This window comes from Lampris incognitus, chromosome 3, assembly GCF_029633865.1.
Source record: "Lampris incognitus isolate fLamInc1 chromosome 3, fLamInc1.hap2, whole genome shotgun sequence".
NCBI classification, from domain to species: Eukaryota; Metazoa; Chordata; class Actinopteri; order Lampriformes; family Lampridae; genus Lampris; species Lampris incognitus.
Window position 1 is genome coordinate 20,804,581 of NC_079213.1, and position 17,266 is coordinate 20,821,846.

The following is a 17,266-nucleotide window of genomic DNA, read 5'->3' on the forward strand; positions in this document are numbered from 1 at the left end:
GTTTTGTTTGACGCCATTTGCTCGGGTAAGAGGCGGCTAGCTTCCCCTGCTAGCGGAGTTGCTAATGTTATTGTTAGCAACTGGGCCACTCCGGCACACCCGTGTCAAGAGACGGAACAACTGCACCTCTGCGCCAAATGGAGCAAGTAGTAAATCCAGTGCAGTCCAACTTCAAGTGGTGTGGGTGGCCATCTCGCAGTGATATTTACATGCCGCGGCTCATTGACAAAACAGAAACGAAACGTTAACTACCGTAGCCGCGGTGACAAATTTAGGTGGTGCGAGACTTTAAATGGCTGTCTGCTCGCTGCTTTCTTTAACTACGACTTAAAATGTCTTGCAAAAACAACTTGTATGTATGCATATAATACGTCGTCTACTTCCCTCTAGTTTTGCCACGGAGGAAATGAGCAGCGTTAAATTTTAAGGGAAACGTGTACAAGAGCTCACCATAAACAGGGTAATGTTATATTATCGGATGAATTAAACTAGCCTATTCAAAAGTGACGTATGTTTATTTGAATACAAAAGGTTACTTTTCGTCAAAGTCCATTCATTTGTCATCTCCATGCGGTTCGTGCACCGCAGGACTTGTTGCAGCCGTATCTTAACGTTGATCGCTTTTAAATATAACGCAATTATTTGAAGACATTTTTGTGTTTTGATCACATCTGCCCTTACCATAGATTGTACTGGTTATACTGGATGTGTAAAACTTGTGCCCACATTTCGCTATGGCATCTTAAATGGATCCACAAAAGCGCCAATGACTTAATTAAAAGGATGCCACACTTATAGTGCTTTATTTGGTTTGAAGACTTAGTAGCAGAAGTAGCTGTTTGAACAAAATATGAGTTGAGCGCATTGTCTTCCCAAATTCCTTAGCGGTGTTGTTTACTCTGGTCTTTGTTTTTCTAACCCCCCAAGGCCACACACCTGATAAAGAATGGAGACAGCAAGGTTGAAACTCTTATTGTCATGATCCCATCAAACATGTGCTAATTCCCATTCTTCCATTGTGTTTCTCTCCAGCAACACGGATCTTCAAGATGAGGAAGAAAGCTCGGCACCAACGAGTCCCAGTGCCTCAAAGGTCACCGTCTCCCATTAAGCCGTCCCCAAACAAGCAGATCTTGACCTATGCCCAGGCACAGCGCATGGTGGAGATGGAGATTGATGGTCGTGTCCATCGACTCAGTATCTATGATAAGCTGGGTGTGGTCTCTGATGATGATCCCATGGTGCAGGAGATGATGGAGTGCACCAGCAACAAAGAGAATACAGAGAAACCCCAGCAGCAGGTCCTCCTGAGGTCTGTCCGGCTTAAAAACAACCAGGAGAAGAGGAATGCGGCACTAGGAATAACCAGTCATGGGAAAGGAGTGGGACATCATGCCAGTTGCAATGTGGGACCAAAGCTCCCAGAACCAAAGTTTCGTACAGTGGAGTATAACCTGCCTGCAGTTCCCAAGCGACCAGCTGCGTTTTATAAATTTATGGAGAAGACAGAGGAAGAGCTGGATGAGGAAACTGAATATGACATGGACGAAGAGGATTATGCATGGCTGGATCTGGTCAATGAGAAGCGGCGGAGTGAAGGGGTCAGCCAGGTTTCTCATAATGTCTTTGAGTTCCTGGTGGACCGATTTGAGAAGGAGCTTCACCTGGAGAGCCTGGGTCAAGGCGCGGAGCAGCAGGTTCCCATCGATGAGGATGCCGTCTGCTGCATCTGCATGGATGGGGAGTGCCATAACAGTAACGCTATTCTGTTCTGCGACATGTGCAACCTGGCAGTGCACCAGGAGTGTTATGGCGTGCCCTACATCCCTGAGGGCCAATGGCTGTGCCGGCATTGCTTGCAGTCGCCCACCCAGCCAACAGACTGCATCCTCTGTCCCAACAAGGGTGGAGCAGTGAAAAAGACGGACGACGGCCGCTGGGGTCATGTGGTGTGCGCCCTGTGGGTTCCTGAGGTTGGCTTTTCCAACACAACCTTCATTGAGCCTATCGATGGGGTCAGCCATATACCCCCTGCACGCTGGAAGCTCACCTGTTACCTCTGCAAGGAGAAAGGTGTCGGTGCTTGCATCCAGTGCCACAAAGCCAACTGCTATACTGCCTTCCACGTCAGCTGTGCTCAAAAGGCTGGCCTCTTCATGAAGATGGAGCCAATCAAGGAGGTAACTGGGTCGGGCGAGCCTACATTCTCTGTGAGGAAGACTGCATATTGTGGGGCGCACACACCCAGTGGCTGTGTCAAAAGGCCTCTCACCATTTACGATGATGCAAAACCCAAAAACGGACTATGTAAGAAAGTGGAGAGGGGAAAAGGAACCAGGAGGAGAAAATCAAAAGGGAAACGGCAGAAGAAGAGTAAGAACTCAGAGCCTGAACCTGAAGAAATGCTTTCAACGGTTGTTCCTAATTTTCCCCCTCACAGGTATGTTCATCAATAACTTTTAAGTTGCTATACATAATAGTTTATTATAATATTGACCATACTATATGACCATAATATTATTTTATCATAGCTTGAGCTGTGTGTAGGCATTAAAGGTACTACCCTAGAATGGTTTCAAGTCTTATCTGTCAAATATAAGTGTTTCTGTCCATATAGACCAATTCTCTTCAGCTGCAGCCCCACTTAACTGTGGGGTCCCCCAAGGCTCCATTTTGGGCCCCATTCTCTTCTCACTGTATATGCTGCCCTTGGGGTCCATTTTTTAAAAACATAATATGTCTTTTCATTGTTTTGCTGATGATTTGCAACTCTATCTGCCTATAAAAACAAACAGCAGAGATTCTATACAGGCTTTGCGTAGTTGTTTAAAGGATGTCAAAACATGGATGGAGTTAAAGTTCCTGAAACTAAATCAAAATAAGACTGAAATAATTGTATATGGACAACCTGATCTTCTGGATGGTTATGATAGCGCGCTTGGCCCTCTTCTTCTGTTAGGAATCTTGGTGTGATTTTTGACAGCTCTTTCAACTTTGATAAACAAATAAGCTCAGTAGTCAAAGCAAGTTTTTTTTCCAATTACGACTTGTGGGAAAAGTAAAGGCCTATCTCCCTCAAAAAGATCTTGAAAAGGTTATTCATGCATTTATTGCCTCTCATTTGGATCATTGTAACTCATTGTATGTTGGTGTAGCTCAGTCGTCGCTTCGTCGCCCGCAGCTTGTACAAAATGCAGCTGCTCGTCTTCTGACAGGAAAGAAACGACATGATCACATAACGCCTATACTGGCCTCCCTTCATTGGTTTCCTGTCTGTTTTAGGATCCAGTTTAAGAGTTTATTACTTGTTTTTAAGTCTTTAAATGGGTTGGCACCATCTTATTTATCAGAGCTAATACATCATCATACACCAGTCAGAGCATTCAGGTCAACAAACCAGATTTCCAAGATCTAGGCTTAAAAATAGGGGCGACAAGAGCCTTTACAGTGGCTGGCCCTGATCTCTGGAACAGGTTACCAGTACACATAAGATCTGCTCAGATCCTAGAGACTTTTAAATCTTTGTTAAAGACCTACCTCTTCTCGCTGGCATTCAATTCAATTTGAGCTTGACAACATGATTTTATTGTGCAAATATACTTTTACTCTTATGTTTTATGTTTACATTTTATATTCTTTATTTTATGTCTTCTTTACAGATATTTTTATTTATACACTACCGTTCAAAAGTTTGGGATCACCCAAACAATTTTGTGTTTTCCATGAAAAGTCACACTTATTCACCACCATATGTTGTGAAATGAATAGAAAATAGAGTCAAGACATTGACAAGGTTAGAAATAATGATTTGTATTTGAAATAAGATTTTTTTTACATCAAACTTTGCTTTCGTCAAAGAATCCTCCATTTGCAGCAATTACAGCATTGCAGACCTTTGGCATTCTAGCTGTTAATTTGTTGAGGTAATCTGGAGAAATTGCACCCCACGCTTCCAGAAGCAGCTCCCACAAGTTGGATTGGTTGGATGGGCACTTCTTTGAGCAGATTGAGTTTCTGGAGCATCACATTTGTGGGGTCAATTAAACGCTCAAAATGGCCAGAAAAAGAGAACTTTCATCTGAAACTCGACAGTCTATTCTTGTTCTTAGAAATGAAGGCTATTCCATGCGAGAAATTGCTAAGAAATTGAAGATTTCCTACACCGGTGTGTACTACTCCCTTCAGAGGACAGCACAAACAGGCTCTAACAGGTACTATTTAATGAAGATGCCAGTTGGGGGCCTGTGAGGCGTCTGTTTCTCAAACTAGAGACTCTAATGTACTTATCTTCTTGCTCAGTTGTGCAACGCGGCCTCCCACTTCTTTTTCTACTCTGGTTAGAGCCTGTTTGTGCTGTCCTCTGAAGGGAGTAGTACACACCGGTGTAGGAAATCTTCAATTTCTTAGCAATTTCTCGCATGGAATAGCCTTCATTTCTAAGAACAAGAATAGACTGTCGAGTTTCAGATGAAAGTTCTCTTTTTCTGGCCATTTTGAGCGTTTAATTGACCCCACAAATGTGATGCTCCAGAAACTCAATCTGCTCAAAGAAGTGCCCATCCAACCAATCCAACTTGTGGGAGCTGCTTCTGGAAACGTGGGGTGCAATTTCTCCAGATTACCTCAACAAATTAACAGCTAGAATGCCAAAGGTCTGCAATGCTGTAATTGCTGCAAATGGAGGATTCTTTGACGAAAGCAAAGTTTGATGTAAAAAAAATCTTATTTCAAATACAAATCATTATTTCTAACCTTGTCAATGTCTTGACTCTATTTTCTATTCATTTCACAACATATGGTGGTGAATAAGTGTGACTTTTCATGGAAAACACAAAATTGTTTGGGTGATCCCAAACTTTTGAACGGTAGTGTATGTGTCACTTATATTGTATTTTGAACTTGTGCAGCACTTTGGTTCAACTGTGGTTGTTTTAAATGCTATATAGATCAACTTGACTTGACTATATGCTGCTGAAAAAATGCAAGGACTCGTTAGGATTTAAGACATTAGCCATTGTCGTTACCTAGAGCTCAAAAGAAAGGAGCAAGGTAGATGGGCCTTAGTGTCTCTCAAGGACAGTTTGACAGGACATATGGGCAATGGAGAAACTTTGGCTGTTGCAGGGATTTAACCTGTGACAGTAATAGTCGTGCAGTTCTTCTATATTATGTGTTCTTGTATTTTTGTATCATATGAAAGTTCAGCTGTAAAATCGGTGTTACCAGTCCTTGTAATCATTCATTTTATAACTGAAAGCCAGATTGAATCATAGAATTCACTGCGCAATTTGACGTGGGTTAAGTAAAGCTTATAATAGAAGAAAAGCAAATTAAAGAAACTGAATCCCTAATATTGGGATGAACTAGCTCTGGCCACTTGACCACAAAGTTGGTTTCCTGATTTGACCAAATCCCTCTAATATCTGTCTCATGGTTCCTCCCAGGTTACAAAGTATTCTAAATCAGGTGTCAGTCCAGAAGAAGAGGGCGTTTGTAGATCTGGTCTTGAATTACTGGACACTGAAGAGGCAATCAAGGAATGGACTACCCCTGATCAGGCGCCTTCAGACAAGCATGCAGTCCCAGAAGAGCTCACAACCGGTAAGTGTGTCAGTTACTGCAAGTTGCAGTTACATGCTGTGACTCTACATTCTCGGTTTTGTTATAAATTTGCTTTCATTGTTTTCTACTACATGCTTTTGGTCTGCACCTTGTTTTCAAGACTAAAAAAAATAAGCTCTATGAGCTTGAAATTTATGTTCTACTTTAACATACATTTACTTACCCTTTGTATTCTGTACATTTTTTTCCATTTATTTCGGTCCTTAAACATTGTTACTAATGTGCTGCCCTGTTGTTGTTGTTGTTTATTTGTTGTGTCCTGTTTTTAAAAATAAAAATGGTTGATCACCAAAAAAAACTTCTTACCCTTTTAAAATCCCATTATCTGTGCATATTTTTAGTAGCAATTTTGTTAGCTTTCTTTACCGTTCACAATTTATTTATTGCTTCAATTTTTACATCAGAATACTCTAAAACAAATGTGTCTGCCTCGTTCAAACCAGCATTCCTCCCTATCAAGGATGCGCACATCCTCATCATTGAAAGAGTGGCCACTGGCCTGTATGTAGATAGTGTAGACTGCGGAGTCCTGGCCTGATGCATTATAATGTGGTTTGAACGAGGAGTCAAAGAATCCATCTATGTGAAGAGGAAATGACCATCCCTGAATTGGGAGGGGGGGGGGCTAAGAGTATATCTGTCACCATCTTACAATGCTGTGATAGCAACTATAGGTTGTTTGCACATGACGTCACGAACTACAGATGGAGGGCAGGAAGTGATTTTCTACATAGGAAGCACTATCACAAACTTTCAAAATGCCTATGTTTGGCATCATTAACTGAGAAACCACAAGGAGTTTTTATTGAGTACCAAAAGTTGTTGTTCATGCGGGGGGAAAATGCAAGAAATTGACCGAAAATGCCGGAAAAAATGGTTGCGAACCATCATCTGCGGTCGGGAGGAGCAGAGTCGGATAACACGCGTGTGTGCAGTGACCACTTCGTCAAAAAAAAAAAAAATCACTCTTCATAACATAAGGATCATGTCCAACATATCTTACTTTCTGTTTCTACCTTTCTCTCATAATGTCGTCTAAACTAGCACAGATTGGGCTAAACTAGCGCCATTTCGTCCATTCTGCTTTTCACTTCCTGCCCTCCATCTGAATCTCACGCGCCATCAGAATCACTTGACTGCAAACAAGCTATTCCCCAATCCTCTGTGAATAGTTCACATTGCCACTGACACTCTAGTCAATGGTCATGGCAATTTGCAAATGAAACTGATCATTGATTTTGTTTGTTATGCCACTGTATAGTTTATAAGGGTGGAGATACCTGCAGTCACTTAGATTAGTGATGAAACTTTTCCGTCAATAATCGTGTCCAAATGAACTGATCCAGCTTTCTGTGATCTAAAACACATAGTTATGCTACTGTTTTCTCTTCTCATCTCTTCAGAGGCAAAGTGAGGAGGAGAGTAGGGCTCTAAAAGAGCAGTTAAAGGAGTGGCATCGTCTCCGACATGACCTGGAGAGAGCCCGGCTGCTGCTGGAGCTGATACGTAAGAGAGAGAAGCTCAAGAGGGAAGAGGTAAGAGGGGATGGATGGACAGTTGGATTGATACAAGTCAAGTCAATTTTATTTGTATAGCCCAATATCACAAATTACAAATTTGCCTCAAGTGGCTTTCCAGCAACACAACATCCTGTCCTTAAGACACTCATATCAGATTAGGAACAACTCCCTAAAAAAAAAAAACCCTTTAACAGGGAGAAAAAATAGGAAGAAAACTAAACCTAGTACTAAACATAAACTAAAACATAAAACTAAACAGAGTCACTAAACAGAACATAACAAGTAAGGAAATAAACATTTTTATTCACTGAATTTGGCAGGTGCAATTGTCAGAGTTCACCCCAACAAAAACACCAGACAATATCCTGGAATCTTGATTGTGTCTGTTTGATTTTGCTGAATTAAATGTATGCCCCAGTAAATGAGGACACTGGTATCTACATACATAGCTATCTGATTTCTCTGAAGAGAAGTGAAAGGTAGAGAAGTGACGTGCATAACTTCTCTTCATGATGTTACTTTCGAAGCAGTAACAATCTGCTTTAATTGTGTGCATTTCCTAGTTGAACATGTGTGTGAAAGTCATTTCTATTAATGCACTTGCTGTATAGGAATTGGTGTATGAATCGCAGTTACATTTTGTTGTTAATGCGATGAAATGCATGTCAGAACTGACTTCATTCGAAGTTGCTTAGCACAATGAGATCATCACTGCCCCTTTAGTAAATTTACTCCCGTATTCAACACATTTTTTTGTTTATTCTAAATCTGATCCCAGTGCTTATTTTTCTCCAACCTTGTGTTTTAGATGAAGTTGCAGCAAACCCTGCTGGAGATGCAGTTGACTCCTTTCAGTATTCTGCTCAGGACACTTCTGGATAAGCTCCAGGAGAAAGACCAGGCCAGGATCTTTGCCCAGCCCGTCGACATCAATGAGGTGAACGTTAGGAGACCCCTTGGACATTTTTTCTTCACTTTGTGGTTTGCAGTTTACTTGGCTCCACAACAAAACTCAATTTTTCTAAGCCTCATATATTCCAACTAACAGTTTACACGGATTTTTACCTATACCACAGTACTATGATCATAGCCTGAGGAGTGGAGAAAAAGCATACTGGTACCGATTTTCAAGAACAAGGGTGATATGCAGAACTGTAGCAACCACAGAGGTATAAAGTTGATCAGCCACAGCATGAAGATATGGGAAAGAGTAATAGAAGCTAGGTTAAGAGGCGAGGTGATGATTAGCGAGCAGCAGTATGGTTTCATGCCACGAAAGAGCACCACAGATGCGATGTTTGCTTTGAGAATGTTGATCGAGAAGTATAGAGAAGGCCAGAAGGAGTTACATTGTGTCTTTGTAGATTTAGAGAAAGCATACGGACAAGGTGCCGAGAGAGGAGGTGTGGAATTGTATGAGGAAGTCGGGAGTGGCAAAGAAGTATGTAGGAGTGGTGCAGGATATGTATAAGGGAAGTGTGACAATGGTGAAGTGTGTGGTTGGAATGACAGATGGGTTCAAGGTGGAGGTGGGATTACATCAAGGATCGGCTCTGAGCCCTTTCTTGTTTGCGTGGTGACAGACCGGTTGACGGACAAGATCAGGCAGGAGTCTCCATGGACGATGATGTTTTCGCGGATGACATTGTGATCTGTAGTGAGAGTAGTGTGCAGGTTGAGGAGAGCCTGGAGAGGTGGACGTATGCACTGGAGAGAAGAGGAATGAAAATCAGTAGGAGCAAGACGGAATACCTATGCATGAATGAGAGGGAGGACAGTGGAATGGTCAGGATGCAAGGAGCGGAGGTGACAAAGGCATGTGAGTTTAAATACTTGGGGTCAACTGTCCAAAGTAACGGGGAGTGCAGGAGAGAGGTGAAGAAGAGAGTGCAGGCAGGGTGGAGTGGGTGGAGAAGAGTGTCAGGAGTAATTTGCAACAAAAGGGTACCAGCAAGAGTTAAAGGGAAGGTTTACAAGAGTGTTGCGAGACCAGCTATGTTATATGGTTTGGAGACAGTGGCACTGATGAAAAGACAGGAGGCGGAGCTAGAGGTGGCAGAGTTGAAGATGCTAAGATTTTCACTGGGAGTGACGAAGAAGGACAGGATTAGGAATGTTTATTTTAGAGGGACCGCTCAAGTTGGACGGTTTGGAGACAAAGCAAGAGCGGCAAGATTGAGATGGCTTGGACATGTGTGGAGGAGAGATGGCAGGTATATTGGGAGAAGGATGCTGAATATGGAGCTGCCAGGGAAGAGCAAAAGAGGAAGGCCAAAGAGGAGGTTTATGGATGTGGTGAGGGAGGACATGCAGGTGGCTGGTGTGACAGAGGAAGATGCAGAAGACAGGACAAAATGGAAACGGATGATCCGCTGTGGCAACCCCTAACAGGAGCAGCCGAAAGTAGTAGTAGTAGACAGTGCTATGATCATAGTATGGTGTAAAGGTGTTTTATTCTTATAAATAAACTTTGTGGAGTTTTAAAGGATGCTTTATCTGCTTAGGTTCAATTCTGTGGTTGCATTTCATTATCTTTACAGCATAACCTAATTTTTTGAAGGTCAAACATTCAAACTATACTACCTGCACAATATGCAGGAAAAATAATATTTTTCTGTTGCACACATTTGTTTTATTTTTCAAGGGAATCTTCAAATATCTGGATTTGACCTACAGTTGCACTTGACCAGATTTCATAACTGAACTGTTCGCTTTTAAAGCTTCAAGCATTCCAACTGCTAGATATATGCTAGGGATGTCCTGATCAAGTTTTTTGGGCCCGATCCGATTCTGATCATTTAATATTGCTATCTGCCGATACCGATCCGATCCGATACATTTTCCTAGAATAACCAATCCAATGTATATGCTTGACAACTGAATAGCTCTGCAATGCATTTTCACGCAGTATCATACGGACCCGTTGCTTGTCTATTTCCCACATGTTCAGCATCTCCTCGATTGCCTGTTTGACATGCTCTGCTGTATGAGACTCACGAAACTGATGTGCATGCAATACCGCAGACTTCAACTCAAAACCAGAGTCGATCCAGTGTGCAGTGAGGCTAAGCAGTGACACAGGGCTAACGCCAGAACTCCAAATGTCTGTAGTAAATGCAGTAGCCTTCACACCTGATAAAAGACCTCGTAGGTGATACAATCACTGGCCAGAGGATCAGCAGCCAACAGGTGATGCATCTCCCTATCGGCCTGCAGTCAGCCAGTATGAGTGGCACCTGCCCTTGATTGGCCTGTGATTAGGTGCACCTGTGCTGGGGACTATTTGACGGGGTGCTTTGCAGACAGACGTCGCCGAGTCTTGGAGAAGCTTAGCGTCAGTCTACGGAAGTCCGTGTCGACTTAGTACTTACCAACTGCCTCTTCTCTGCAATTGGGTCCAAACGCACGGCGTTACAGTAGGTGGTCACAAACCTTGTTGTACAGCTCCGGCAGGGCTGTGCATGACGTGGAGTGTCAGGAGGGTAGGACATAACGGCTCCAACAGCTCCAAAAGACGGCGGAAACCAGTGTCCTCTACCACAGCGATGGGCTGGTCATCCATAGCGATAAATTCAGCGACTTTTTCAGCTATCTTTTTGGCCTTGTCGCTGCCGGGAGGAAGTACCCTCCAGCGTGAGTTGCTTCGGTGCAGTCCTCGCCTTGGTTAGCTCAGTGAACTCGTTAAATTCCGTTTCGTGTTGTTTTTGTTTTTAATTTATTTTTTAAGTTGCCTAATCTAGTTAGTGGAATTGTATGCAGCTCTATAAAAACCGCCCTGTGAGATGCTTGCATTGCAATTGGCTGTTGGGCTATTTTCAATTTCTGTTTTAAAATAACGCCACACTTCAGACATTTTAGCTGCGTCCTGGTCATGCCTGATTCTGCTGCAAATTGTGCTCCCGTTTACGACAGCTGCGTGACAGCGGACTGAGTGGAGGTGTCGCAAAACAAAAGATCAGACTTATTTTCTCCTCAATCCGATCTCTTAAAAATGCCTGGCTCAGCCCCGATCCTTGAGATCGGATTGGGACATCCCTCGTTAATTCTTTCTTTTAATGGTTAAACTACTTTTCTATCAGTTGCAATCAGTCGGTGGAACTTTCTTGTTGATACAAAAAATACTCCAAAATCATTTACTTGTGGGTTAGACTAAAACAAATGATGTGGAAAATGGGCCTATTTCATGTTCCATATTTTGAACATAATTTCCTCTGGCATGTAAGTGACACGAACCCTCGACTTGTTTAAATGACCCCAGTTCCCAAGAAAGTGCTGCTGAAGTAGCAATAAGTTTCTTTACTGTCAGTTAAAGCTTACATGAGAAAATGGTCTGTTACCAGTTGTAGTATTGTTGACAGAAACCGTGGTGGCAGTTAAACCTTTCCAGGTCCCCCCCCCCTTCTTTTTTTTTTGCACTTTCCACACCCTATGATAACCTAAAGAAGAAAAAAAAATAGAGGAATTTCCTGGGACCATAGTGCATAATGTTGCATTGTGAAATATTGAGTCACTATCACACTGTGACACTGTATTTGAAAGCTCCAGGTGTACTTCAAGTTAAATGGTGACAACATTGGGCAAATAAGCTAAAATGTGCTTTACCTAGTTTTAGATCTGGTACTTTGACCCCCTCTGTGTGGACTGTGGTGAGTAATGTGATTGCTTACTGGTATGCAGAATCTGAAAATGTGACAGTAGAGCTTGTACAGGGTTTGCTGTGTTGGTTGTAAACAAGGGTGTTTAATCTGGGCAGTGTGCCCGGCTAGCTCAATCGGTACAGCGTGAGACTCTTAATCTCAGGGTCGTGAGTTCAAGCCCCACGTTGGGCTCAATTTTTATTTGAGGCCAAATTGGATGGGTATGGTGTCCTTGAGGAACATAACTGATGGACTGTTAGGGCTGCTTATGCAAAGACTAATAGAAGAGGGTTTTGCACTTGAAGCACTTAAAGTGGGGTTAAGCAGGCCTGGGTGGAAGTTGGCAAGAGCTAGCTGTATTTTGAAAATGTAGTGCTGTGGCGGACACTAGGGGCTATGCCTCTCACCCAGCAGGACTGTGAGCTGGGGGCGTGGTTTACGTTCCCGGGCTTGCTGGTGCAGGGTTGTTCCTGCTTTAGTTTTGGTTTTGGAGCTGAGGAATAAACAGCAAACTCGCCTTCGTCTCCTGTGTTTTTTCCTCATCCTGCCACATTGGTGACCCCGAATTGAACATGTTTGGAGCAGAAGATGAGTGTGAATCCACTTCGGCCACGCCGCCCCAACTCTCACAGCAGGCCGTTCTCACCGCAGCTGTGAAACTCCCAGAGTTCTGGCAGAGCGACCCGGCTTCGTGGTTCCAGCATGTCGAGGCACTGTTCCACCTGCGTGGAATCTCCGCGGACGACTCCAGATACTATCTGGTCATCGCTGCGCTGGACCAGCAGTCCACACGCCGGGCCATGCAGCTGTTGCGCACCCCTCCGCAACACGGTAAATACGTCGCCCTCAAACATCTTCTGCTCCGGAGGTACAGTCTATCTGCCGCAGAGAGGGCAGATAGAATCCTTTCCCTATCCGGTTTGGGCGACAGGGCGGCTGTGGATCTCATGGACAATATGCTGTCACTGCTAAACTCGGACGAAGGTGGGTTCCTTTTCCCGCACATTTTCCTGCGCCAGCTCCCGTCTCCTGTGCGCGCGGCTTTGGCTAACTCCCCGTGTCTGGCCGCTGGTGACTGCCAAGGTTTGGCTGAGGAGGCCGATCGGGTGCTGCTGGCTACCAGACGGTTCTCTGTGCAGAGTGTGGCATCTGAGCCTCTGCAGCCGGCGTCGGAGGACGTGGACCCGGCGCTGGTGGCTGGAGTAACTGCCCGGAGGCGGCGCGGGAGAGGCCTCTGTTTCTTCCAGCGGTTCGGCGGCAAGGCGAGGCGCTGCGTCCCTCCGTGCACGTTTGAGGTGGCGGGAAACTCCAGGGCCAGCGCTCAGTAGCAGCTGTGGGCGCTGGCGGACATAGTGAGCTGCTCTTCATTAAGGACATGATGTCAGGAAGACGGTTTCTGGTGGACTCAGGCTCGCAAAAGAGCCTACTCCCTCCTGCTAAGACAGACAGGTCGACCAAAGGCGGCGGCGGCCCACAGTTAAGTGCAGCTAACGGTTCGTCCATTGCGACGTTTGGCACAAGGTTGGTGACTGTTTGTTTCCACGGGCGCCATTTTGAGTGGGACTTTGTAGTCGCCGCCATTACTGTTCCTATTATCGGCGCGGATTTTCTGTGTGCTAATGGTCCGCTGGTTGATGTTGCAAACCGCCGTTTAATTGATGCTGTGTCTTTCGCTACTGTTCCGCGCGAGACAGGGGGAGCCGGGCCGTTAACACACGCTAACTTTTTAGCATTAGGGGATGTTTTTCAGCGTTTGCTGGCGGATTTTCCATCGGTGACTATGCCTGCCTTTTCCACCGCGGTTACTAAACACGGGGTAGAACATTTCATTCCCACTCTGGGACTAGGGATGGGTATCGTTAGGATTTTATCGATACTACTACTCTTATCGGTACTGCTTATCGGTTCGGTACTTTATCGATACTCTTATCGGTTCTTTTTGATTATTATGCAAGAAAAAAGACAATTAAGAACAGAATCGACATTGCTTTATTATTCTATTATATAACTTTATATAAATATAAACAAATATTATTTATTCAGCAGCAACAGCAGCAGCAATGTTTTAAATAAGATAAAAAATAAAAGCAGATAAAGATAAAGAAAAAAAATATATTTAAAATAATTTTTTACAGCAAAAGGCTAACGGAAGTTCAAACAAACAAGAACCTAGAACATTATCCTAACAGTTCTTCTGCAGAAAAATCAACATATCTGCCTTCTCCGGCAGGAGTCGTGATCTCTCCTGACTTATAGTGTGCCCGGCTATTAGCCTAGCTAACTCCGTATCTATGGCTTATATATTTGTAGCTAAACAATTAGCTAAGCAATTATATTTTATTTATTGGCCTATTCGTAATAATTCGTTATTAGCCTAGCTAACTCTGTATCTATGGCTCATACGGCTTACCTGCAGTGGACGTGGATGGAACTCTACGAGCAAAGCAGTCGAAAATGCCGCATTTCTGCAGATTAATACCATGTTTCGACAAACGATGTTTTGACAGATTGCTTGTATTGCCACCCTTACTGGCAATACAAGCCAGTTTAGTTTAGTTCTCTCCACCATGATGAGCCCTTAAGCAGAGCTGTCTGTGCGTGTGTCAGCGAGTGTGTGGAGCACAGCACAGCCCCGCCCCTCGCGCAGTAAGAGAGAGAGACAGAGAGATGGAGAAAACGGCGAACAAGATTATGTTCGCGACGTTTAAATTCCTCGAAAAACACAATTGCCACAATATAAATCTCACTCCATGATTTCTCGAGTACCGACTACCGATAGCAGAACCGAAAACGTCGGATCTTAAAAATGCTCCAGTTTTTACTAATTTAGAACTGGTTCCCGTTTAGAACCGGGTTTCGGGGGGCATCCCTATCTGGGACCGCCAGTTTTTGCGCGCGCGCGGCACCTCAACGCAGTAAAATTGGCTATAGCTAAGGAGGAGTTCGCCATCATGGAGCGTCTGGGTATAGTGAGGCGTTCCAACAGCCCGTGGGCCTCGCCGCTTCACATGGTGCCCAAGGCGGATGGGTCGTGGCGGCCTTGCGGCGACTTTCGCCGCCTGAACAACGTCACCGCCAATCAACCGCTATCCCATCCCACACATACAGGACTTTTCCATACACCTGGCAGGTACCACTATCTTCTCTAAGGTGGACCTGGTGCGCGGCTATCATCAGGTTCCCGTGCGCGCAGAGGACGTGCCCAAGACAGCAGTGATCACCCCATTTGGGCTTTTTGAGTTCATGCGCATGCCTTTTGGCTTGAAGGGGGCTGCGCAAACCTTTCAGAGGCTGATGGACTCAGTGTTGCGTGACCTTGATTTCGTGTTCGTTTATCTCGACGACATATTAGTGGCCAGTCCATCAGCTGAAGAGCACCTGGCGCACCTGAAACAGGTTTTCCGTCGTTTGGACGAACACGGCCTGATAGTCAACCCGGCCAAGTGTCAGTTTGGACTGCCGGTGATTGACTTCTTGGGTCACCGCATTTCGCCACAAGGCGCGGTCCCGTTGCCTTCTAAGGTGCAAGCAGTGGCGGAATTTCCCCGCCCGGTCTCTGTTAAGGCATTGCAGGAATTCTTGGGCATGGTGAATTTCTATAACCGTTTCCTCCCTCGTGCTGCCCACCTCCTTCAGCCACTTTACGAAGCCCTGCGGCTTAAGAAGGCTAACGACCCTGTCGACTGGACTCCCAAACGGGTCCAGGCCTTTGACGGAGCTAAGTGCGCCCTGGCTAACGCTGCCCTCCTCGCCCATCCCACACCCACGGCGTCCATAGCTTTAATGACCGATGTGTCTGACATAGCCGTGGGGGCTGTGGTTGAACAGCGTGTGGCGAATGCGTGGCAGCCACTGGCATTTTTTTAGCCGCAAACTGCGAGATAGCGAGCGCAAGTACAGCGTTTTTGACCGGGAGTTGCTGGCACTGCACCTTGCAACCCGGCATTTCCGCTTCCTGCTGGAGGGTCGCCCATTCACGGCTTATGTGGATCATAAACCGCTGACTTTCGCCATGTCCAAGGTGACTGAGCCGTGGTCTGCTCGTCAGCAGCGCCACCTAGCGGCAATCTCCGAGTTCACAACGGACATTCAGCATGTGGCCGGGAAGTCCAACCCTGTTGCTGATTGTCTGTTGCGTGTGCTTGTGTGTCCTGTGCACCTCGGTGTGGATTTCTCCGCTATGGCTGCCGACCAGCCCAGCGACCCGGACGTCCTTGCCCTTAGGTCAACGTGTACCGGCCTCAAGCTGGAGGACGCTGTGATGCTGGAAGGCAGTCCTGCCCTCCTCTGCGATGTGTCCACCGGCCGTCCCCGCCCCGTTGTTCCAGTGGCCTGGCGCCGTCGAGTTTTCTATTCGATTCACTCCCTCTCGCACCCTGGAGTTCGGGCGTCGGTGAAGTTGGTCGGTTCCAAGTTCATCTGGCCTGGCCTCCGCAAGGACGTAAAGGGGTGGGCCGCTGCATGTGTAGCGTGCCAGCGCGCTAAGGTCCACCAGCACACTAAGTCGCCCCTCGAACCGTTTCCGATCCCGGCCAGACGTTTCGACCACGTGCATGTGGACATGGTGGGCCCTCTACCTTCTTCACAGGGTTTTACGCACCTGCTCACAATGGTGGATCGGACCACCAGGTGGCCAGAGGCTGTCCCGCTGTCCTCCACAACATCATCGGATGTTGCACGCGCTTTTCTTTCTTCCTGGGTCGCCCGTTTCGGCGCTCCGTCAGATATCGCCTCAGACAGGGGCCCCCAGTTCGTGTCAAGAGCTCTGGTCGGCGCTTGCGCGATCCTTGGGTGTGCAGGTACACCGCACTACTGCGTACCACCCTCAGGCTAACGGCTTGTGTGAACGTTTTCACCGGTCGCTCAAGGCAGCACTGTGTGCTGCGCTCTCGGATGGTAGCTGGGTGGATCGTTTACCTTGGGTCATGCTCGGGTTGCGTTCGGCTCCTAAGGAGGACCTCGACGCTTCGCCCGCTGAGCTGGTGCTCGGTCAGCCGCTCCGCGTCCCTGGGGAATTTTTGCCTGGGAGTTACGCTCCTCGACCCCGTCCGGCCGTTTATCCTTTTTTGTCCGACAGCACTCGAGTTCCAGGCCCCGTTCACCATTGTTTTCCATGGTCGTTCTTGTCTGCGGAGTTTATGTCGGCTCGTTTTGTTTTTGTACGGCATGATGCTCACCGCTCGCCCCTCCAACCCCCATACGATGGCCCATTTCGGGTTCTTGAGACGGGTCCTAAGGGTCTTGTGCTGGATATGGGTGGGCGTAGGGAGCGTGTCACGCTTGATAGGCTAAAACCGGCGCACAGGGTGGCAGGCGAAGTTGTGTTTCTGGCCCAGGTTCCCCGTCGGGGTCGTCCTCCTTCCAGGACCCCAGCAGTGTCTTCACGGGTTCAGCGTTCTGCTTCTCAGCTGACTTTGGACAGTGTTTCACCTACTGTTTCGGCTGAGGGATGGCGCAGCCGCTATGGCAGGCTGCTTAAGCCTCCAG

The 17,266-nt window shown here is 46.1% G+C and overlaps 1 protein-coding gene and 1 non-coding gene across 3 annotated transcripts in view; both read left to right on the forward strand.

Annotated features, from left to right (window-relative positions):
- brd1a (bromodomain containing 1a) overlaps positions 1-17,266 on the forward strand; it is a 30,384-nt gene that overhangs the window by 558 nt on the left and 12,560 nt on the right. For both annotated transcript variants that reach the window (XM_056277983.1, XM_056277984.1), the window contains exons 2-5: positions 1,033-2,440; positions 5,445-5,601; positions 7,026-7,157; positions 7,951-8,079. In XM_056277983.1, the coding sequence (XP_056133958.1) occupies positions 1,050-2,440; positions 5,445-5,601; positions 7,026-7,157; positions 7,951-8,079 (1,809 nt within the window). In that variant the 5' untranslated portion in view covers positions 1,033-1,049. The remainder of the gene's footprint in view (positions 1-1,032; positions 2,441-5,444; positions 5,602-7,025; positions 7,158-7,950; positions 8,080-17,266) is intronic.
- On the forward strand, positions 11,899-11,971 carry trnak-cuu (transfer RNA lysine (anticodon CUU)). The gene has a single exon. It is a non-coding gene; the product is annotated as a tRNA-Lys (tRNA).